Below are 25,235 nucleotides of genomic sequence, written 5' to 3' on the forward strand. Positions count from 1 at the left end.
TAGGATTTTAATAAGACTTTAATAATACTGGTGGCAAGCCAAATTACACAATGTCTTAATCTACAGAATGGTTTCAACATAGAAAATAAGAGTCCAGGAAAACATCACAATGTTTAAAAAAACATGAATACCTTTGGGGTTGGAAACATTTTCTAAACATGCACAATTAGGCATTCCCTCCCAAAATCAAATAGAAGGGGAGATATTGAAAGCCCTTGATAGTTTTAGCCTGTGTTTCCAGAACTTATGGCACAGGGCCAGTTTTTAACAACTAAAAGCAAGCTAAAACCATAATTATGACATTTGGCATGTTCAACCTCAGTGCGGACTGAATCTCCTCATTTCCCTTAGAGGGAAAGCAGTGATTAAGTTACCTTAGAGGCTGATCCCAGAATTGTAATGTGCTGGATTGTCTAGTAGAGATTTAGACCAATAAATGTGTCTCCTTTTAGACATTAAAATCAGTTCCAAACAGAGTCCCATAGGTGAAAGCCTAATGATTTATGCACTTATCCTCTGCTAAATGGAAGGTATCTTGGGGGGAAAGGAATTAAAGCTACTCTGAAACTACATCCAATACAAAACATTCTTCAAACATAATTGAACACATGCTCACACGCTACACTGCAACAGGAGAAGCAATTAAAGAGATGAACATCTGGTAAAATATCAAGGTGTAATGTACCAGTATGGATTTCACACAACACAATATTTTGACTGTTATAGAGACATCTAGCCATACTGCTTGAAAAATGACATTTTCAATAGTTTGTGCTTTATGCAGACCTGCTAGGCTGGTAGATGCATCCCTACAGTTACATGTCATCACACAAGCTATCCAGCAGCTTTCTTGATCGAGCTGATATTCATAGGTTATTGCTTGTGACTTTGGTCCTCTTCATTCCGATCAGATGTTTGCACAGTGAACACACCTTTCCTATTGTTCATACACAAGTCCAGACCTCACCTATAGGTTCCATTTAGAAAAGATTTGGAAAACTCCAGGAAGTCAAAGCTTAAAACATATGGCAAGGAGGACAAAAATTTTCTGGGCCTGACATATTCCTTAGATGTCTACTTACAACTGTAGTGGGCTATTAAAAAGTTATGCCAAACTTCAAGATGAAAGGCATTAGCAGCTTCTAAGAAAAGGATAATCACAATCTTCTAGAGATTTAATTAGATGTAACTCACAGAGGCTTTTGACACGGTCTGCTGTTAATTGAATCAAAATCAATGACTATCTTACTGCACTTAGGTTTGAATTTCCTGGGGAAGAAATGGAGAAAGAGAGAGAGATGGATATTATCTAGTGAAGTAGTTAAACATTTTGTTTGCTTAGCCTCCCAACTAAATTTTAAGAAGGGGGAAATATCATTGGATTCACTCTGTGTTTCATCTCTATAGGAGCCAATTATAGTGCACCATACTGAGAGAAACCCGGACAAGAAAGTCTAAGACAAAAAGACACATGGGGTTGCTTAGTTTGTATGTTCTTCAGCTATTGGAGTTCATAAATTAGCCAGGAGTCAAAGGATTTCTAACAACCTAGCTGCAGGAGGTGGCATCATGTAACCAGTCTTTCTGTAACATTTGATATTTTTTCATGCCAATTTTTTCACAGAAAACTTCCAAAGTTTGCTTCAGTAATTTCACTGCAAAGGGGGAAAATATACTGCATTATGCAAGGGATAGAAAATATAAACTAGTGAAACTGGAATAATTTTTAAGTTACAACTATAGAATTGTAAAATTAATATTGCCAACAAAGCTCATCCTTTTACATCATTAGAGCATCTGCTGCAGCAATTAGCAAGAAAGGTATTTGGGGACTGTGTGTATATTTTACAATCTACCAGTAAACAGAGGATTATGCAAATAGTGTGGATTTAGTGTCTCATTAAGCTTGACAATTCAGTTCTAGAGATTCATTAAGCATAACCATATCCTCACAAATCAATACGAAGAGGCAAAAACAGCCAAGAGAATGAAGGACAAGTTTGGGAGGAGGGTGGCACACACACTTTATCCAGCCTATCGCTTGGAAGCGCTGGAGGCACCCTAATCATGGGCAAGCTCTGGAAATATTTCACTTGCAACAGAATGAGTTATGCCTCCACTTCACCTAGTGCCCATGGTAGACATATAATACAAGGAATAACTTTAGAACAGAATTTCAAAGGCTGCATTATTGGCTCATGATTTCTACTTTAGCCCAGGAGCTAGAAGTCAGCTTAATGTTTTCAGTCAGAACTGTTAAAACATGCAAAACTTCAAGAAGGTTCTACATTAATATTAAGAATTTCAAGTTTTTAAATTCATAATAATTAGCCTTTCACCACGGCATCATAAAGGTGTTAAACCATTAGTTGAACACATTAACCTCCCTTAGTGCCTTATAAAATATACCCTTTTCCCCCTTCGGGCCATATTTCATGAAAAGATTGGCTTGGTTATACCCGAAGGCTGTGCACACAGTCTCCTTTAGTCTGCATAAAGTCCTCTCCCACCATTGGTTTGCGAAGTGATGTACACACAACATTAGTCACAATCCGTATCTATCATGGATCTATACTGCAATTTCTTCTGGAGTATTGTACGTGGATGGGGAGTTGGGGTGTTAGGGGAGGGCAGTACCTCTGGTGGGGAACACGTTGTGCTCCTTCTGGGGTAGTTTGTCCACATTTGGTCTCCCCCCTGCACTCAGTTCTCACCTGTGGCTCCTAGAAGCTGCCAGCATGTGACAGCGGCCACACCCCAGGAAACAGGACATCCCAGGAAATGGCTTTGATTGGCCAGCTAAACCAGGGGAGGTGTATAGGATTGCAACCTGATGTTTATCTTTTATGCTCTTACATGGAAGTAAAACACTGTTTTCTGAGTGAGGAAGCAGAGGCTTCAGCTTTAAGAAGTAACTTGCTAGGAATAACCGAAGACAACCTTTGTAACACCTCTACTGCTATATTCTTTAAGCACAGCCAATATGACAACATGCTATACAGCCTATACTTTACGTGAACAATAAATTCTTATTTGGCAGAATACAAACAAGAATAACACTGCAAACAATAAATATATGCATTTTGCAATGTACAAACAGAGGGAAATACTACGCAATATAGGAAGAAGGTATAAGGTTTTCCATAAAGGTATCTTCCTCATAGATAAATAAATATGACCTGCTTTTCTCTATAGGTTGGGGCAGGAGACTTGTCTGCCATGATTTTCAAAGAATCCAAATATATTTGGTGGCAGCCACTACATCCCTTTTTGCACAAAGGCTGTGAAATAGGTTACAGAAAACGCTTACAGCAGGCAACCACTTCCCTGTATTTGGCCCTGACCCTTTGAGCCCTTAATGATATCATTTCACTTACTTGCATCATGTAAGGGACACGGGTGGCGCTGTGGGTAAACCCTCAGTGCCTAGGACTTGCCGATTGCATGGTCGGCGGTTCGAATCCCCGCGGCGGGGTGAGTTCCCGTCTTTTGGTCCCAGCTCCTGCCCACCTAGCAGTTCGAAAGCACTCCTAAGTGCAAGTAGATAAATAGGTACCGCTTTATAGTGGGAAGGTAAACGGCGTTTCCGTGTGCTGCGCTGGTGCTGGCTCCGAAAGCACTCCTAAGTGCAAGTAGATAAATAGGTACCGCTTTATAGCGGGAAGGTAAACGGCGTTTCCGTGCGCTGCGCTGGTGCTGGCTTGCCAGAGCAGCTTCGTCACGCTGGCCACGTGACCCGGAAGTGTCTCCGGACAGCGCTGGCCCCCGGCCTCTTTAAGTGAGATGGGCGCACAACCCCAGAGTCGGACACGACTGGCCCGTACGGGCAGGGGTACCTTTACCTTTACCTGCATCATGAATGGGAGGAGGCCTATAGTTGAATAGGTGTGGGGCTTCAGAACAGCACAGAAGCATATGAAAGGATGGAAGGGAGAAAAGATGCAAGAGCCCATGCATTACCTCACCTGTATATAATTCCAGCTAAATCAAACAAGCGCCGTGCAGCTGTCATCTCCACAGTATCGTGATATTTGTCAGACATAAAAATAACTTTTTTTATACCTAGGAGCAGACACAACAATGAGAAGCAAAAATGTTTAGATGCATTCAAGGAAAGACAGAGTTAAATTTATATAAAAAAGTAACATCTACATAAAGATATTTTTAAGCAGAAGAAATGTATGCAAATCTTCCAATTACCAAATCAGCTGTGCTCCTAATAAAGCAGCCCCTTATGTACAGCAGGATTTCACACCAGTGTATACAGAAAAGGGAGAAGACAACCCTTTGCTCAGAGAGTTCTGTTGGCTATAGGCAGTAGTAAAAGCTCTGAGGTTCATGGACACTATTTTAATTACAGTCATACCACGAGTTGAATGTGCTTCAGGTTGAGCGCTTTCAGGTTGCGCTCTGCGGCAATCCGGCAGTAATGGAGCGCGTTACTCCCAGTTTTCGCCACTCGCGCATGCGCTCAAAATGACATCACGCGCATGCGCGGAAGCGGCAAAAGGCGACCCGCGCATGCGCAGATGCATCTTACATTCCATTCAGGATGCGAGTGGGGCTCTGGAACGGTTCCCGTTTGCATCCCGAGGTACCACTGTATAGCGTAAAACCCATCAATTGATTTAGGCGTGATTTGACTAATAGGGAGATTTGTCAGCTTTTTAGAAAAATTGAATGCAATATTTGCACATAAATAGTTATGTTCACACTAGATTGTCTAGAGATCTGGAGAGGATGTTAGGATGGGGATTTTTTTTTTTTTTGAGTCATTATTTGTTTCCTATTCAGAGTGTTTTCTGTTTAACCTGCCTAGTTTTCTTTAAACTAAACCACTTGTTACCAGTTAAAGAGTTTAAAGACATGCTGATACTTCATGTTACAAACAAGTTAAAATAGGGCATCCAACATTAGCAACAACTAGAACCAGCATGACAGATCTAGAGCATAGGTATTTTGTCCTATAATGCTGCTATATAAAATTTTTAAAAAAGTAGCTTAATCTGGGAAGAGATGGGATTGTTAAAGAGGCCAAAAACTCTGAAGGTCATGGAACTTCAAAAGTGGAGGAAGACAGATTTAGCCTCAGGATTTTCAGGCCCAGCACTTAAGAGGGTGCAATACCAAAAGTGTTATATATTTCCCCAAGCGGATCTGTAGAGTTATTGGTGGGATATATAAAGAAAGCTAGAGTAGATGGAGCCACACACTGAACTGCAACTGTGAAATTGCTGCTACCCAATTGTCTTCTGCTTTGCTGGCATTTCTGTTTCCAGGATGCGAAGCTATTACTGTCCATCAGTGTGCACAATGTTTCACACTGAAAGACAGGAGACATTTCTTCTCTGAAGAATTTGTATGTATCGTGACTTCATCCTTAAAAAAACACAATAGGACAGTCTCACGTAATTACTTAAAGCAGATTTTGGACAATTTCAAAGCACTCATATCTCTTGCAATTTCCGTTTCTGCTTCCATGGCTCTTCCCTACCCCCACCGGACTGCAAGCATTAACTGTGACTGTGCTGAGCACAATCCTACAAATTTTCCCATTCTGCCAACATGTCAATATTACATACTGAACACACAAAGAACAGAAAAAACCAAGAGTGATAACTGACAATGAGTCTGACAGGAGAGAGTTGAAAGAGTGATTGCTTTAAGAGCTTAACTATTTCACTGCTGCATATAAAGCAAATGAATATAATGGCAAATGAGTTTATTAGGCAAAATCGAGATGGACCGAGATTTCTAAAATGCCCCAATATTACATGGTGTCATTTCCATCAAAAATTAAGAAATACATACAATGTGCTGAGGCATTTCCAGGGCCATATCCCATGTAAAATGTGGAAATTAACCTTTGATAACTAAAAATTTAATTATCATTAAATCATACTTGTGTTTATGTACCTTACACATACTTTATTTCGCTGAATCTTATTTTACATTTATCAATTTATTTATTTATATCAAATTTATGCCACTTCACATCTCCAAAGGAATCTCTTAAGTGGTTTACAGCCTGTCTTAAACAACCAAATGGAAAATGATCTCTCATATATATATATATATCTCAAACACTATGAATGAGAATCAGATGCAAATAAAACCGTGATCCACGTTTAAAGTAGCATAATTAACACATGAAAAGAAAATCCACAAAAAAGTTCATGGTAGCATTGCGTATGATTTAGAAGCAGCTCATTCGCCCCCTTCATCTAACGCAAAACAGTATCATACAAACACCTTTGGGAAGAACGGAATGATATACATTTAATAAATAAATAGACACATCATGCCATCTCCGACTCAGGTAGGGCCTTACTGTGTACTGATTCAGTTTCTTCCCCTAAGTGGCATGAAACTCAGTTGGTTAGAGCATGGTTCTGATAATGCCAAGGTTGAAGGTTAAAGTAAAGGGTAAAGGGACCCCTGACCATTAGGTCCAGGTGTGACCGACTCTGGGGTTGCGGCATCCATCTCGGTTTATTGGCCGAGGGAGCCGGCGTACAGCTTCCGGGTCATGTGGCCAGCATGACTAAGCCGCTTCTGGCGAACCAGAGCAGTGCACGGAAACGCCGTTTACCTTCCCGCCGGAGCAGTACCTATTTATCTACTTGCACTTTGACGGGATTCGAACTGCCGACCTTCTGATCAGCAAGTCCTAAGCTTAGTGGTTTAACCCACAGCGCCACCAGGTTAGATCCCCGCAAAAGATAGCTGCATATTCCTGCATTGCGGGAGGCTGGACTAGGTGACCCTCGGGGTTTCTTGCAACTCTACAATTCTATGATTCAAGCAACATTAAAACACTCAGAAACGTTGCAACGCAAACTATCACTCCGGGTTCCAAAACGCATGCAAAATTCAAGTTGCCATCCCGTAATACGTAACTCACTTTTGTATACCAGATGATTAAATTCAAAAATGCAAAATTAAAGAGAGTGGTACCCTCACTCTCTTGGTGACCCCAATAGGGATAAATCTCTTTGACGTCTCTCCTTGGGGGACAGGGGTCAACAACACTGGTGGTCTGCACTGGCACTGCAGTGGTCCTCTTATTTGGTTTGTGGGCAGGAACGCCAGTCAATTAGTCTCCACTCTCCTACTCCTGGCTGGCAGGGGAATTGGGAACAAGGTGGGCAGACAGGTGGAACAGTCTCTCCCAGGATCCCTTACTAGCCGCAGCAGTCAGACAAAGCAGGGCAGTGTCTTCTCAGAGGCAAGACTGCATTATATTTATAGTTTATTTTGGCCCTTTTATTTTATAATTGCCCTTTACAATAGACTAAGTAATTGTGTCATGGCCGTGGTGTCATTAGGTATAACTTTTTCAAAAAATAGTGCATATCGTTTTCCCCCTCCTTACATTTCAGCCCTGATAAAATGCTTAAAATCTACAAGGGAATACTTGTGAGAAGTTTCTCCATGTTTCTAAAATTTTGGCCTGCCAATCCAGTTGATTAACATTAAAATTTAATCAAAACAGAGCCATTTATATTGCAATTAAAGCTCTTCCACTTGTGGCAGAGGAAATTAGCTGTATAAAAGCCCAGTGCCTGAAACCAAGTGTCACTCTCCCAATTTTCCATCATAGTGAAGTATGGCCAAGAAACAAGACCAGAATGTCCCTAGAGCCAGTGTGGTGTAGTGGTTAGAGCGGTGGACTCTTATTCTGGTGAATTGGGTTCGATTCCCCGCTCCTCCACATGCAGCTGCTGGGTGACCTTGGGCCAGTCACACTTCTTTGAAGTCTCTCAGCCCCACTCACCTCACAGAGTGTTTGTTGTGGGGGAGGAAGGGAAAGGAGAAAGTTAGCCGCTTTGAGACTCCTTTGGGTAGTGATAAAGCGGGATATCAAATCCAAACTCCTATGCAGGCAGAAGAAGACTTAGACCCCATCCCAATGGGGCACCCCTTTATTTTCTCCCAAATAAGTGAGGGTTGCCATTCATCCCTACAGTGAAAGTTCACAGAGAAATGTCAGACCCCACTGGTCCATTGATTGGCAGTAGCGCGCCAGAATTTCAGACTTAAAGATGCTGAGGATTAAAGTGGGACCTTTTGCAAGCACAGAATATACTCTAGCACTGTGGTATGGAGATTTCCCAAAGTAATGTGCTTGGGGAAAGCGTGCCTATGAGTGTTAACAGCGGGTGACCCAGGTCTCATTGACAAGAGATCCTGTACAGGTGCACGTTCCCCCTCTCTCAGACCGCAGGGATCTGTGAAATATATAAGCCTTCATTCTGCATCTTGTCATAATAATGGACATTTTACTAGTATCCAATAATCTGAAGAAAGGACTAATGATCAGACTAGCACACCTGCTGCAGTGGTGAAGATTTATCACTATTGTAATGAAAGACATAATTATAAGAGAGATCATAGAAGTCTCCGTGACATTTATGACCAAAGAGATAAAATCTTCAAGTGTCGACCATGTCTGACGCTCAAATTAAAATGTTACATATATATACTCCCAGCAGATCTTGTGACACACACAGTTTATTCTCTCTCCCCCACCCCCACCCCCATTTTCTGTTCGCGATGTGTCAGAGAATTGTAAATTGACACTAATTATATGCAACGCCTGCACAGTTCCTTGGCAGCTCTTGGTCGAGGAAGAGGCAAACCTGAATTAAAAACAAGCTAAGAATCACAGAGGATGCAATTAGCACGGGAAAACCTGGCACCACTCAAGTACAGAAAACACAAGGAGTGTCTTAAAGGTTGATAGTGCAATTAATTTAGATCTAAACAGCCGCAATTTGGAAACCAAATACATCTGTGATGAGGTACCCATGAACAGACAGTGCAGCAACACTGACAAATCAAGCTGGCACCTTCCCTTACCTGCCTGGATGATGAGCTTTGCACATTCATTACACGGAAACAAGGCAACATACATGCTGCAGCCTTTCACATCAGCAGAGTTCTTGTTCATTATGGCGTTCAGTTCAGCGTGACACACTGATTAAAGATAAAAAGAACCCAACAAATATTCATATGAGCGTTCATTAAAGTGAGTCATCAATCTGAAACTTAACAAAGTGTTACGCCGCAAATGCCTGCATCCTTCCAGAAGCAAACAGCCAGCACAATCTGTCACACCAGAGAGAAATTTAAAGTGGGGAAGGGGAGGGGAAATAATCCAGAAATACCAAGATCAATGAAGGTCAAGCAATCTGGCCAGGCTTGCAGTGAGTAATGAAATCATTAAGCACATTAACATGGCTATTCGTGAACACCTACAGGACGAAGCAAAGCCATAGGCTGAAGGCCAAATAGTTTCAGTCACCCTAAGTGTGGCAATATCTCACGGCACCAGTGCTCCCAGAGAGCTCTAATTGCCATTATAAAGGAGCTCATTTGTGTGTTTACATGCATGGATAGGAATGTTCTTTTGATTATGCAAGTGCACTCTGTGTTCTTAAGAGCAGAGGGAATTATGAAGTAAAGCCAAGCAGCTCTCACCTCCAGGTAAGATAGCTGGCAATGAAGCTTGAGAAAAAGCGACCAGCACTAAGAATGCAGTTTAGACAATCATTTTGTACTGTTACCATCTTCACTAGCACCTATTAAGACTGTCTTAATTGCTACAAGGTCATCTTGGAACAACCCAAAAGTGAAGAGGTTATTTCTAATTTCCAAGAAGCACCATAGTAGGCTCCTGTGAAAGAACAGTAACGCCATAAGGAAAACTCATTTTTGTTGTTGTGGAGAAATCCTATTGTTTCCAAGGTTTTATATAAGGGTTAACAGTTATGTAAACTGTCCTGGGTTTTCTTCTAGAGCTGTGGAGATAAAATGTTATCAGCAGGAAGCCAGCAGGTCACCTGAGTGACAGCTTAACTGCTGTTGTTTACACTGCTTCAAAAAGGAGATAACTAACTGAGTGAGATTTCTGTCTTTTTAAACAGGTGCTAAGGCATCAGAAGCTAGTAAATTCTAATTGGTCAGCTGGCGGGTGCTCTGCTTCATTCTTCTGCATAATAGCTATAGGCCAATAAGGGGACACAGTTCTATCCAAATTTAAATGTTTGGCACCAGAGAATTATTATTTAAAGAAATCATTAAAAAGTAAACTATCTAGTTCATGGGTAGGCAAACTAAAGTCTGGGGGCTGGATCCAGCCCAATCACTTCTAAATCATGTTTTTCCTGTTGTTATTCTGTCTCTAACAGCAACAATAAACCTACCATTAAAATTACGGACTGGTCATTCCTTCGTCAGAGGGCAAACGGGCAAATTTAGCAGGGGATCAAATACCCCCCCCTCACTGTAAGTGTTCCAGTTTTTGAACGTTTTTAGGAAGCCAAACGTCTGATGCAGCTGTCAGCTATTGTTTCCAGGGCACCTGCACCAATCAGAAGCTGCACCTTGGTTTTCAAACATTTCGGAAGTCAAACAGACTTCCAGAACAGATTAATTTTGGTGCTTTTGTTCTTGCTATTTATTTTGCATTTTCGTTTTTGAGGCTTTTTAGGTTAATTTGTTTTTGTGACTGTGTGGTACCCAGTTCAGCTACTGATAGAGTGATTGATTGTGTGACTGCAGAAATGAATAAAAGCTCCCCATCCAAACAATGACTATCATCAGTGCAGGTAAGAATTATTTTTTATCATCTATAATACTGTCTTATTTATTTTATAGTATAGTACATTGATTATTGCTTTCATTTTATGGATCAATGGTCTTGTTAGATAGTAAAATTCATGTTAAACTGCTGCTTTAGGGGTTGTTTTTAAAAGTCTGGAATGGATTAATCAGTTTTGCATTACTTTCTATGAGAAAGCACGTCTTGGTTTTGGAACGGACTCCCGGAACGGATTAAGTTTGAGAGCCAAGGTACCACTGTACATTGGACCCCCCGGATACGAATTAAATTCGTTATGGGGGTCCGTCCGCAACCCGAAAAGTCCGTAGGCAGAGGCACCGCTTCTGCATACAAACGCGGCGCACAGAGCGCTTCTGTGTATGTGGCGAAACTCGTAAGTATATACTTCAGGGTTTGCCACGTTCATAACCCGAAAGTTACATATCCAGGGCGGTACGTAACTAGAGGGTCCACTGTATTTTGTTCTACATTTAACTTAAGCAATTTGTTTGCAAAGGAGGTTGGGGGTGTATTTTGAGATAAAACAGAGGTTGCCAACCTTTTTGGACCACTGGACCCATTTGTAATTTTGGGCACCAGTAACAAAATGGCCGTTGTGAGGTGTGTAGGAGAACAAAAAATGTATGCCACGTTGAAAGAGCAGTAAAAGGCAGGACCACAATATGGTGAGGCTTGTCCCATCTCATCTGCCACCCTCATTAATGGTAGGAAAAGGACACTTAAATCAGGCAACACCCCACTCACTGAAAGAAGCTCTTTGCACATCTATGTTCAGGATGGAAAGTGGATGCTCAATCCTAGCATCTAATGAAATGTGGACATGTTTAAGGGGTTTTTGAGTAATCTACATTGGCACTATTGCTTTAAATAAACATGCATTTTAGCGCTCTCTCTATATATATAGATATACACACAACAAAACTTAACAAACACTACTAATTGCTCATTTCTTAATACTATTCACATATGGCATCGACCTAATTAAAATACTACTACAGTCCAATTTTATTTTGCATTGCCTAGCCTGCGTTGTGACTTGGAATATGCTTTTCCTAAAACACATATTTACAATTAACACTGAAACTCTTGTAAGGTTTGAAGAAATTCTGTTCAACTTCAGTTCTTACAAAGAATAAATACTATATTTGCCTGATTTTGGGTAGATAAACAAACATTTATTCTACTTACACTAGCTGCTAGGCAAGCATTCCTATAGGCTTGTACAAATAAAACAAAAAGCTTAAGATGACATTATGTGAATGCCTAAGTTTTTTTTATAGAGGAAAATTTGGTTGTAAAAGCCTCTTTCTTTAATATAAAAGAGAAAAATGTTTTACAAATAAAAGCAAGGATATTACTTAGTAAGTAAAAACAATAAGCGATCTGGTGTAGATATTGTATTCCTTACCATATGGATATTTTGTGTCAAGTTTACTATCTGCTGTTCTGGTCCAAGGTAGCAAGTCATCACTGCATCCATTAGGCATGCCGTTGTATCCAATCCCAACAATCTTGTTTTCTGAATTCACAATACATGCACCAACCTGAAATGAAATGAACAACTTTGTTTCTTGTAATAGGTCAGATATTTTGGTGATCCCGTACTCACCTGGTTTCTCTGCCACGGCAAGTGGTACCCACCCTGTTGTAGCTGGAGCTATACTTCCCCATAAAGGAAACCCAAGTGAGCCTGGTCTGACCTTGAGCATCAACACTGAAAATGTTCAAGCACTATGTAAGTACCATTTGAGACCATGCTTCGTCATTCAAACTGCACCATCCTGAAGAGGACAAAAGTTCCCAGCATAACAATTCAATTCAAAAACATGCAAGGTACAGAAATGCTTTTTATTGTGATGCTTTGTAGGCTAAGTTGGTCTGTTCCTACTTAGTGACATGCAGGTAAAAATGGAAAAGTCAGAACGTCAGTAAAAACATACCATATTACATGGCTAGATCAAACTATAATCTCAAATACACTAGCTTCTTCTTCAATTATTGTCATCAGATGCATTATCTGTAAACTGTAAGTATTTTTACTTCTTATGGGGAAGGGAACCACACAGCTCCTCATCTAGTACTATAAAATAACAATCTTCCCAAGAAAAAACAGCTCAAGTTACCACTTGATAGATAAAATCCTCATTGTAGTTTCCTCTTTGCTCTAACTTTGGATATCCTTGTAATTAGATTGTGTTGAATGACTAGAAACATCGCCATATGAATTTATGAGAGACAGTGCAACATAAGCTGCCTGGGCACCATCTTCTTACCTGAGAATTTGGATCTTTGCTTCTTTGTGCCGACAAGAAAGCTACAGCCATGAAATATTCAGGCCACTCCAAATAGTCATCACGTTTTTTACAGGGTGTTTCACAGCCATACCTGCAAAAGTCAAATCAAATGAATGACACTAATGGTTACGATTTGCATGAATTGTTTTATTTTTAAAAAATAGTCTATTAGGTATACTTTGACCCCAGTGTTTGAGTCTCTGGAAATAAGTCAATTACCATGATGTAAAATTCCAGAGTGGCATGAGGGTTTAATTAGTACAACTAAGAGAGCAGCATCTGACCATAAAGGTTATAAATTCAGATCAAGAATTTAATAGTGGAGAATATCAGTGTTCCATATCTGCCCAGTGCCATATGAGCAACACTTCTTTATCAACCAAAAAGGCCAAAGGGAGACTAAATTATCTCATTTAAAGCAGCAATTTGCAGTCTTTAGGCAGCGCAGTGCCAACTATTATCTATCCCTCAATGTTACCTTCTTTAGAGAAATATGCAAAAGGTTACGTTCTTTGCTCCAGCATTACTGACAGTTAAGTTGCTTGAGCAAAGATACCTCTTAGACCAGCTATTCTAATTGCAAGCATATGGCGTGATATCTTTTGTTACAGCTAAAATATAAAAATAGAATATGAGGCACTCTCTGCTGAACATTTCTGGTGGTATCACTGTCTGGTAAGAATGGTTTTCAGTTACACTGCCCATAAATAGTGTTGCCAATGTGCATTCTAATGTGAGGAGTCAAGTCTTTGAATCTCTCTATAGGAGTCTATAGACAGTAATGGCCCTTTTGCCAAATCTCTACAATTGGGAAGCATGAATAGGCAGGTGGAACAATTAACCCCAAATAGGAGCATTTCAAATAAACTCATTTCTCAAACAAATACATGGTCTAAAAAAGAAAAGCCTATGTGTACGAGTTTCATTCTTTAGATACATAACTAGAATAGAGCAGGAAAAAACCTTAAGAGTGTGAAAAGTGGTCTGTGACTTGCAAGAGGTTTTGTTTTCCATGGTGTGTATTGCACACACCAAATATAAAGGTAAAGGGACCCCTGACTGTTAAGTCCAGTCGCAGACGACTCTGGGGTTGCGGCACTCATCTGCTTTAGTGGCCGAGGGAGCTGGCGTTTTGTTTGCAGACAGCTTCCGGGTCATGTGGCCAGCATGACTAAGCTGCTTCTGGCGAACCAAAGCAGCACACGGAAATGCCGTTTACCTTCCTGCCGGAGCGGTACCTATTTGATGGGAAGTTTTGCTTCTGTACATTTGCTTCTGCACATGAGTCTGGCAAACTGCTCTGAGCTGAAACATTCCTTCCTAGAATGTTCAGTTCACATTGAGTTCATGAAACATACCCTGACCTGTTCTTAAAGCATGGTTGACCACATCTATGGAATACAATAGTTATGCCCTGTTAAGTTTTCCTATATCAATCACTAGTTATAGTTTATAAGTCTTGCTATATCAATCACTAGTTATAGTTTATAAGTCTTGCTATATCAATCACTAGTTATAGTTTAAGTCTTGCTATATCAATCATTAGTAATTGTTTATCTACGAGGTCTTCACGCCTGTCCAACTCTGTGTTCCTTTTCCCAACCTTTAATCTATTGATGATTAATGTCTAATATGCAACCCTTGCAATGTATTTGTGTTAACCAATCAGCAACAAGCACATACGTGGCAATGCTGTAATATTCAATAAAAGGGACTCCCCGAGACATGCTCGGGAGATGCCTCCCATATGACACTTGTCACTCGTCTGTCGTTTATTTCAACCCAACACCTAATTTATCTACTTGCACTGCGTGCTTTCGAACTGCTAGGTTGGCAGGAGAAGGGACCGAGCAACGGGAGCTCACCCCATCGCTGGGATTCGAACTGCCTACCTTCCGATCGGCAAGCTCTAGGCTCTGTGGTTTAGACCACAGCGCCACCCGCGTCCCTTACCAAATATATCCACCAAATATATCCACCCCAAATTTTGCCAGGTACACAAAGAAGCAGCCTCCCTCTTTCAGCCTGCCTTCAGCTCCTTGAAAAAACTAACATGTCTCCCAGCCTCACCTTTTGTCACTCAGCCATAGCACCTAAAACTCTAATTTGTAGGTTTTGTATATACCAAGACACCTGTCGCGCCAGCATTTCCTAGGACACCTCAACTGGATCCAGCATTTCAGAAAACAGAAAGTGACAGCTTTGAAATAACTCCTTTAGAAGTCGCCAGCAAGAATCATAGAGTGCAGCAGAGTGGCACTCCTCTATTTTATTCCTAATGTACAAAACAAACACTGAATTTTTTTTCATGCTTAAATCCTACAGTAAAGGTTAATCCTTCCACCTTTCTGTAATTGATTTTTAGGCACAGAACAACCTAGAAGGCCAAAAACCCCACTAATAGTCTGTTTCGTACTGTGGTTGTGTTATATTGGAACAGATTATCTTTTGCTCCCATACAAACTATTGCACATTTGAGTCTCACATGTACCAGGTAGAAGTGCTTAAAGATGACTAAGAGGGCACATAAAGACGTAACTATCCTGCCCCTATCTGTTGATACTCAAACACATACAATCTTTGAAGTGAATGTTGATCTCCTCTTCATCCCTCCTTCAAGGGATAACAACAACAAAAACAGCAACAACTCTCTTATTTATACCCTGCCCATCTGGCTGGGCTTCCCCGGCCACTGTCGCTGGAATGATCGATTTGTTGTTTGTTTTAGTTTGCTTTCAAGCACTTTGCATACTTAATATTTACATTTTAAGAAAGTTTCAAAACACTTTTTATGCACACTGTTCTTTACTCTTGAAACACTACTTTTAGAGTGGAGAGTGGAGCATCAGCTTCACCACTATCCCTATCAATGAGTTGGACAGCATCTGTTTGCCGTGAAGTGTCTCCTTTATTCGTGGAAGCTTCCCACACAATACAGAACTCTGAAAAATAAGTTGTACATTGTGTGGGAAGGCTCCTTGAGTAGAAGCAGGCTCCCCATTGCAGAGAGCCATTTTCCAATAACAAGGGCAAGGATACAAGCATGTGCAGCTAGCATGCTCCTCCCAGCTCTCATTTCTATTTCCTTGTTAGTATAATGCCTGAAGAGGGCTTTAGCACTGTGTAAACCCAGCTTCTTCGGTGAATGGACTTCTTCAGAGTTTGATTCAGGTTGGAGACTCAGACTGAAACCCTACTCAGGCAAGCCTATTCACAAGCTGAATCACTGCATGAGCATGGCTGAACTAACTTTGCACCTGACATCACACCTTCCCACTACCTGGTATTTGCACAAATGCCTCTGTGTGTGCAGCAAATGGGTTACATGTCAGTCTTTGTGTGTACAGCTACATGTGCAAAGACCCTCCCCCTGCAAACATTCATAGCCAGGGCTAATCAGACAAGGCAAGACTGGTTGGTGCATCCCCACTCCCTGCCCACATACTAATTCAACTTGAATAGGGCATATATACCATTATGGGGCAAATGAGCTTCCATGGTGAGCTCATTATGTCTTTATACACCCAAATTTTCTTTTTCCTGGTACAACAGAAATAATTTTCTCCTTCATTGTGCCACTTCCACACTGGTATCTATGGAAATGTCTAGAGAAAAATTACAAGAACAAGCTCTCTTCTCAACATTTTTGCTCCTTGGGGAACCCACCTGAAGGACAATCATTACTTTAGTCTAAACTAAGACAAAGGAGGTATAAGGTGTATAAATTGGATTTAGCTAAGACACCAGTCAAGACAAAGGCAATTTATTCATTACATCATGACAGAGATTCAGTTTAAAGGCACAGGTGAGCTTAGACTTGAAATTAAACTATTTCAGCTCTTGCTGAACAAGGTTTCAGTATGAAAGATAGCATTCTTTCTTGGAAGACAGACACAATGGATGGATTCAGATGACTTATTCCCTCAGGAGAACATAGAAATATCAATTTACAAGAACTAGCATCTTCAAAAGACCAAGCCAATCTGCAAAAGGCTCCAAGGTCACTAAAATTGTGGCTACCGTATTTTTCGCACCATAGAACACAGTTTTTCCGTCTTAAAAACTAAGGGGAAAAGTCTGTGCGTCCTATGGAGCGAATGCAGGGGGGGGGAGGCAAGCAGGAAAAGCCCCCAAGAGCCACACACAAGCTTCACGCGGCTCTTGCGGGCTTTTCTAGAGGAGGGAGAAGGGACTGACTGGCCGCGTCAGCCCCTTCTCCCTCCTCTAGAAAAGCCTTGCGCAATCTCTCCAGTCGTGGGAGGCTGCGCAAGGCTAAAAAGGAAGCCCGGGCAGCGAGCGCGATCCATCCCGCTCGCTGCCCAGGCTTCCTCTTTTGCCTAGCACGCCTCTCCAGCCGCGGGAGGCTGCACAACGCTAAAGAAGCCAACTTTTTAAAAATCTCTCTACCTCTACCTCTTTTTTCGTCCTTTCTCCACCCCCTTATTTTCCTCTGGATCAGTGTTTTTATTTAGATTAACGTTTTAGTTTTCAGAGGGGGAATATTATAAAAAAGGAAACTTTGCAGCTTTTATTTTAGTATACAATAAAAACAGATTAAACAAAACACAGGAGAAGGAACTAGCATAGAAGAAGAGAAAAGGGAAAGAGGGAGGATACAAAGCCATTTACCAGAGGTAGATCTTAACCCTTGCCTCACCTGGGAGCTTCTCTGGGCAGGAATTCCCTCGGCTTAAGTGGGGTGAGGGAAGAGTGGCAGGTAGGGGGGTACTTACCTAGACAGTGAAGCCACATGTCTCTCCAATGAAAATTGGGAGTGGGCATTGTGTGAAGTGGCTGTGGATCTCCTGCCGCAGAAGTGTAGCACTGTATAGAGTTGGGAGGGCCACCCGAGGGTCATCTAGCCCAGCCCCCTCACAATGTAAGAATCACAGCTAAAGAACGCCAGGCAGGTGGTCCCCCAACCGCTGCTTAAAAGCCTCCAGTGGTGGAGACCCCCAACAACTTCCGAGGTCACAGAATTGCAGGGTTGGAAGGGAACCCCAGGAGTCATCTAGTCCAGCCCCGGTGGACAGCGGGCACGATCCATCCCGTTGTGCAAGGCTAAAGATGCTGCTCAAGGCTAAAGAGGAAGCGCGCAGCCTGTCCGTTGTTCTTTGGGGCTGGGGGGGAATAATATTTTTTCCCTTGATTTCCCCCTCTAAAAACTAGGTGCGTCCTGTGGTCCGGTGCGTCCAATAGAGCGAAAAATACGGTAATTAGATTTGCTCCTCCTATACTGAACATAGTGTAAGTCATCCTGATGTGAAATAAGGAATCTTGCAGAAATGAAAATTAAGGCTAAGGTACCAAATAGAATTCCTTAAAGTAAAAAGGGGGTGGGGGTGGGAATCCTACAACCATTATACTGTACATGAGTTGGGGGGGAGGGGGTTAGGCTGTATGAGATCCTTCAGACCCCTGGATCCAGCAAGTTTTTAAACTATAACCCAGACTAGCTTCCTGTGTTGAGGTGGTGGCCTGGGTGATGGGCCATTAAGGAAAACAAAGGAAAAGAGCTTTGAATGAGACAGCAAATGGGTGAGGCCTCTCCCTCAACTCACAAATAGTTTGAAGGACAAAGCCTGAGTTTAGAGTTAAGTTGCAGTGATTTGACTTGGAAGTAAAGCAGCAAGCTGCAGAGAAAGTCAGTTTTGAGTTCTGTTTGAATCCAAGGCTTGGGCTATGGGAGAAACAAGATCCTTTCAGAGTGCTAAATCTGTGAACCCTTCCATTGTAGACTCAGGTTATATATGTGTAAATAAACCATGTATCACAAAGAAACCACAGTCTCCGCTGTACCTCATCTCCAAAAAGAAACACAAGTCCTAGGTACGTGTCTAGAACATAGCTGTCAACCGTTCCTTATTTGGCGGGAAAGTCCCTTATCCCAGCGCTGTGTCCCGCTGCTGTCCCTTATTGATGATGTCCCTTAAATTTCCCAGGTTTCAAAGGAAGCAGCTCCTCTCCCTCCCTCCCTGCTGGCCAGGGAGGAGGGAGGCTCCAACTGTATTGCGTGGCTGCGTTGCTCACCCAATAAGGAGTCTAAGAACGACTGGGGGGTGGAGCTTGCATGCCTTGTGCCGATCAAATCGGCTACATTGCCTGGGGACTCGCATTTGCTCAGCGCTTTCCAGCGGAGAGGTGACGGAGGTTTTCCTTGATGCATCCCCTTTGCCGGGTTGCTCGCTGTGGGAACCACAGCTTGAGGCTTCGTTTGGCTGCTGGCTGGGCTTTCTGCCTTTGGCTCGGAGGGGCTCAGAAGTTAAACATACATGTGTTCGGAAAATCCCTTATTTTGGCTGCTGGTCCCTTATTTTCAAATCTGTAAGTTGACAGCTATGGTCTAGAGCCGCTGGAATCTTGCACCACTCAGAAATTTGTGTGGCATACAACAATACTGTACTATCAATAAACTAGTCTGTTAGTATATAGATGGGAAGTAAGGAAGCTCTAGTATTTTTTTTTTTTTATAAAGACTGAGACATCAAAGCTTATCAACAACCTGAACTGCATTCTCCACTATTCTGCTTCTTTGCTGCTAATTTAGATTTATTTGAGTAAGAACAAAGAGCATGGTCGGCTATCTTAGAGAAGAGCTTTATGACTCTTTCTTAGACCAGTGTTTCCCAACCTTTTTTGGGCAAAGGCACACTTGTTTCATGAAAAAAATCTCGAGGCACACCACCATGCCAGATGGGGAAAGGTCACTTTTTACTTATGTAAAAAAAAATAAAAAAATAGTAACAGCATAGAAGGTAATGGTTAGGCTAGCATCCCTCTTCCAAATATGCTAGGTTTTTATTTGCAGGGACTGTTCTACATGGGAAAGCATTCAGCACTGTCATTCTCCCATCTGCCATCTGAATTGGTACTATTCTGGGTCAACTTACTCTGCTGCATGTGTAGATGAAAATGGCACCAAGTGTGGGGGAGGGGGCAGAACAGGTTTCAGATACAGGATATTAAGCATACACGTACTTCAGATTGAACTGGTTGCTTGCTTTGCAAGTTTTCATTTCCCAAATGACTGTCTTGGCAAGCGCAATACCTACCAGGCTCAACGCCGGTCTCGCGCTGCCGCTTCCCGCGCTCTCAAGGACCCGGGAGGAAGGCGTGAAGGCAATCCCGAAGGCGCGAAAACCTCGCGCATGTGCAGGCCTTCCGCCTGCGACAGCCCAGTAGGCCGGCCGAAGCGAGCGGCGATGGGATGTGGGAGGGAGCTCGCTCGCCGCCCCGCGTGTGCCTATGTGGGGCAAGTTACAGCCCCGTGACGTCAGCGCCACGCAGGCAGCCAGGCAGGCAGACGGCGAGAGCCCCGCGCTGGGCGGCCTCTCCTCGCCGCCCCCGCCTCTCGCCGCCCGACTCGCCCGCCTCCCTCCCACGGCACACCAGGCAACGTCTCGCGGCACACTAGTGTGCCGCGGAACACCGGTTGGGAAACACTGTCTTAGACAAAGCTCTATAAACCAGTGGTAGGAAAAAAAGCTTTTCACACAAATTCAATCCTATGTCTAATCCTTGACCACCTGTAGAATCAGAGAATTGTAGAGTTGGAAGGGGGTCCAAGGGTCATCTAGTCCAACCCACTACAATGTAGGAATTACAGCTAAAGAATCCCTGACACATGGCAATCCAACCTCAGTTTAAAAGTCTCAAATGAAGCAGAGTCAATCTGGTCAAGGAAAAACCTCTTTCCCAAAGCTGTTAAGAGACACTGCTCTTAAGGGAAGATAAAAGTTAACTGGATAAAAGTCTGGCTTAAATTTGTATGAAGCCAGCTCATTTAAGAATTACCTTGTTCATAAAACGTGTATGCATTCTGTGACCCATATGTACCTGCCCATAATGCATTACAAACTGTCTGAATTTGCTCATTTCAGACTCATAAACAAAAAAATATTAATAACTGTCTCTCGGTAGTATTTTATCATATTACTCAGCTCACGAATTCATATATAGTAAGGCTTTGGCAATACTCCACCTACCAAAGACCACATTCATCACCTTGGCTGGATTTCTTTGGACATTATTAACCTACCTTCCTTCAAGGGCATCAACTGCTTCCTTTCCTTTAGATTTGTCTCCTTTCATTTCACAATCAAAATGAAGCTGAAATGCTTGCATAGAAAGGCCTTTTTTATCTAAATAGTTGTGTATGTTTTTTTAATTGCATGCTACCCCCTGCTCAGAATATTGACTGTAATCAAAACCTTTATAGAAGATAATATTGTTTAGTTTTATGGATTTCCAGGCTTTTGGCAATAATCAGTCCCGCCTGACACCATCAGAACATAATTTTTCTTCCTGAAATGCACTGAGAGTTGCATCCACAACACTGTGCTGTTCATTTAATTATTTTGGTGCTTTTTATGCCTGTGTCTCTGGGAGAACATCACAGCAAAGCTAGCTCAAAGAGCTATTTAGGGAATAGCTAAATGATATATTTTAAGATAATTCTGTATATTAGTAGTGCCCCTAATTTTGCAGCATCACTGTGAAGTCTCATAAAGTTCCCCTGTAGATTTATTTTATAGCCCAGATATCCTCTATTCTTCTTTATGTTATACATTTTCATTTCCTCAGCTACCCTTCATCTGTACCATCCCTTACTATGCATCCAAGCAAGAAGCCTCAATTATATTTTTGCCATTTGGTGCCTTTGCTCGTGTACTTCACATATTCTGCCTCTCACACTCACATTCACAGTCAACTTCTTGCATATCTTTTATACACTGTTATTCTAAATGTCTTTCCCTTTTTAACATCCATGATGCCTACTCAGAATATTTCCTCAGACCAAGAGACAACAACCCCCTGCAACATTTGAAAAGGTGGTTCAGCCAGTGTGGAGCAGGGCATATTGTTTTCAAAAATAAGAATATTAAAAATCCCTTCAGTCAACCATTGGCCACTCAACACAAAATTACACACACAGGCATTTTAGAATGCTTCAACACTTCCACCATCACACACACACAAAATGTATGGGGCATCAGTTACATGACAAGTGGGACCAGCAATGAAATGTTGCAATGCAGAGTGCTTCCTGTTCCAGCCACCCATCCACCAATACCCTCTTAATGATAGCCCATCCCTTATACCGGGCCGAGACCACTTACCGTATAACTTCTGAGGCCCCTAATCATAATAAAATTTAAAAACAATGACACATGAAAACAAAATAAGGTATTTTTAATTCCGTAATATGACAAAATCTCCATCACTTAGCAAAAAGAAATATATGTGTCTTTTACCAAATCACATCTCTTATTTGCTGAAATTTGCAGCTCTCAGCTGAGAGAAGGCATCACATTTTGGTACGGTGCACATAAAAACATATCACAAAATTTACCAATGGAAAAAAAAGAAGTGCTGGTAAGAGCACTTACTGAATTTTGTCCTAGCCACTTTAAGGAATCACTCAGTTGGTACCTCAATATACTCCCTTTATCTTCATTCTTTTATATCAAGGGAGCAGTGTTAGAAACTGAGATATGAAAGCTAGGAGATAAATGGAACCTTAAGCATAGGTTACGGGCGCAACAACGGAATGTCTAGGCACGCTTCTTTTATAACAAGAATACAAAACTGAAAATGTATGAACTGCAGCTAAAATATTACTGTATTTTTTGCTCTATAGGACACACTTTTTCCCCTTCAAAAATGAAGGGGAAATGTGTGTGCGTCCTATGGATCGAAGACGCCATAGCCCCGCGACCCTCTCCCGGCTGGAGAGGCGACGCGCGGCTATGGCAGGAACCTCTACAGCCCCGTGTCACCTCTCCAGCCGGGAGAGCGTGCGTGCGGGGCTAAAGCAGCCCCCCGCAACCCTCTCCCGGCTGGAGGCGACATGCGGCTATGGCAGGAGCCTCTATAGCCGTGCGCCACCTCTCCAGCCGGGAAAGCACTCGCGGGGCTAAAGCAGCCCCCCGCGACCCTCTCCCGGCTGGAGAGGTGGCGCACGGCTATGGCAGGAGCCTCTCCGCTGCGCTTTTCCGCTGCTCCCTCACCTGCTCTTTGGGGCTGGTGGTGGGCTTTCCCCCGCCAGCCCCAAAGAGCAGGTCGAAAGGAACCTGAAGCCTGGAGAGCGAGAGGGGTCAGTGCACACCGACCCCTCTCGCTCTCCAGGCTTCCAAGGTAGCCGCCTGAACGCACCTTAAACGACACCTTGTTTTAGAGTGGGAAAACAAGAGGGGGAAAGTTCTCCCCCTCTCTGTGCAGCGCCTCCTGCCGCTTCACTGAAGGGGCGCTGGGCAGAGAGGGGGAGATTTTTTTTTTCTTGTTCTCCCCCCTCTAAAACAAAGTGCGTCCTATTGTCCGGTGCGTCCTATGGTGGGAAAAATGCGGTATGTTCATTTTTCACATGGTCTCTAGTCCTTCCCCTGCCCACTCCCCTAATATTCTTAAGAGGGTCTCTCCTCCAGTCTTCCGAGTGCGGCTGGAAGTGAGGAGGCAGAAAAGGTCTTCCTTTCCTTCCTCTGCAGTTTTCTGGGTGCAGTACTGCCCCCAGAGCTCAGAAACTTCTTGCACTAATGAAATTCCATTGCAAAACACACCTAAGAACAATGGGAGTTTTGAACGCTGCAAGGGAGCCAGCCATCTCTCTTGAACCACACATTGGCCAAAAAAAACCTGCATTGTAGGGGGTTGGATTAGATGTCCCTTGTAACTCTACAAGTCTACAAGTCTACGAATCTACCCATCACCATGGCCTGCAAGAGACTGCCGCTACATATTCCCGACAATCTACTGAGGTTTCATTCACTACGCTGGCTGTGGATACATGAGCGAAGAAGGGAAACCAGACTATACCAGACAGGAACATAGGCAAGAGAGTATTGAGAACAAAAGGCAAGGGGTACAGAATTTCTAAACCAGAACCAGTTGGAAATAATCCTTTAAGTCCCCATTAACTCATCTACAATTATTATTATTATTATTATTATTATTATTCAGTGTTATACATTTCAATATTTTTGCAATCATTTTAACATTTTTCAAAACTTGGCTTCCTTCCCTCTCTTTCTGTGGTTCCTTAAATTTATTTTTTAAATATTTTCTGTGTCTACAATTGGCATCACCATCAGAACCACTACTTAACTAGAAGCAGCCATTGCTTCTTTCCTGCTCTGCCCCTTTATCTACTTTGACTGCGGATACAAACTGGTTTGCCAAAGTGACTTTATAAAGCGACTTACAGTATATCTGTGTTAAGCAAGGTTGGCTCTGTGCAATAATAAGACATCACCGCATGGGCAGGGAAGCCCACGACAGAGACGGAAGTAAGTTGAATTGCCTTCAGAAACGTGATTAGAAAAGAAAGAAGTTTCTAACCAGAAACATTTTTAAAGAAACTTCCTATTTATATAGCCGTCTGAAACAAAAGGATAGCCCGTTCAGAGACGCGGCAATCCCATATCCATTTACCTGAACTCTGTGGGACTTGCATATAAGCAGGAAAAGAGGTCGTTACATAAATCAAGAAAAGATTCAGACGGAAGTTCAAGGGGTTGGGAAACGAGGGAATAAAAGGAAAGTTTCCAAATTCCACGGAAGGGGATCAATGAGCAGACGTGGGGTGGGGGGAGGAATGTTTTTCCAAGTCACTTTCCCCTCCTTGCAAAAAATCCCCAGCAAAGCGAGCGAGAGGAAAGAGATTTTTCTAAGCAAGCCATTTCTTAAGCCTGGAGGGAGAAGCAAGAAAAGTTATGAGGAGGGAGACCCACCACCATGCGCCTACCCATTCAGGCAGCTCGCCTGCGTCTGACCCCCACCATTCATCTCGCTGCCGTCTGAGGCAGGGACAACGTCACGGCCCCGGGGAAACGCCGGCTCCATGCTGGACACGTCCGCTTTACAATTTGGCGCCAAAGCGGCAGCTCGGGGAGGAGGAGACTTGAAACTACGCGCATTGATAACTTTTCCAGAAGCCGCTCCGCGCTTTCTCTGCCCGATTCCTCGAAGGCGCGCGGCGACTCAAGGAGCGGAGGGACAAAAGGCGAAGCGCTCCAAAAAGTTAAGTCCGGACTCGGACTACATTTCCCAGGATGCATTGCCCTGCCGCGTCGGAGCGGATTGTGAACCACGGAACTCCTGGCATGCTGGACGTTGTAGTCCTCAGGGGGCGGCGGGCACTCAAACTTAGTGAATCAAATCAACCAAAGTGGACGCAGTTTTCCTTTGCAAGGCAAGGCCTCGTTTCAGTGGTGCGCACGCTGCGGTGTTCAGCAAATGCTGGACGTGCCTTTCAATTAGGGGTGTCCTGCCCGTGTATCTTTGTTCTCCCCGTAATGTTCATCTTTCAGAGCATTGCA

At 42.7% G+C, this 25,235-nt stretch overlaps 1 protein-coding gene across 1 annotated transcript; it reads right to left on the reverse strand.

Moving 5' to 3' along the window:
• DCTD (dCMP deaminase) lies at positions 1-24,895 on the reverse strand. Its single transcript, XM_082237302.1, has 6 exons — positions 24,662-24,895; positions 12,901-13,012; positions 12,036-12,171; positions 8,863-8,979; positions 3,966-4,062; positions 1-1,269 (listed from the first exon to the last, which is right to left on the reverse strand). Exons 1-6 carry the CDS (start codon positions 24,757-24,759, stop codon positions 1,191-1,193), a joined length of 639 nt encoding a protein of 212 aa, XP_082093428.1. The 5' UTR covers positions 24,760-24,895; the 3' UTR covers positions 1-1,190.
• Between the last annotated feature and the right edge of the window lie 340 nt (positions 24,896-25,235).

Source organism: Podarcis vaucheri, assembly GCF_965113315.1.
Source record: "Podarcis vaucheri genome assembly, chromosome: 9".
NCBI lineage: Eukaryota > Metazoa > Chordata > Lepidosauria > Squamata > Lacertidae > Podarcis > Podarcis vaucheri.

Excerpts from the sequence above, each read along its gene's own strand:
- DCTD (XM_082237302.1), bottom strand. The coding sequence starts at position 24,759 with ATGGAGCCGGCGTTTCCCCGGGGCCGTGACGTTGTCCCTGCCTCAGAC. Across the intron at positions 13,013-24,661 it reads CAGGCGAGCTGCCTGAATGG|GTATGGCTGTGAAACACCCT; the intron begins GTAGGCGCATGG and ends TGACTTTTGCAG. Across the intron at positions 1,270-3,965 it reads TTAGCTGGAATTATATACAG|GAAATTCAAACCTAAGTGCA; the intron begins GTGAGGTAATGC and ends TTTCTTCCCCAG.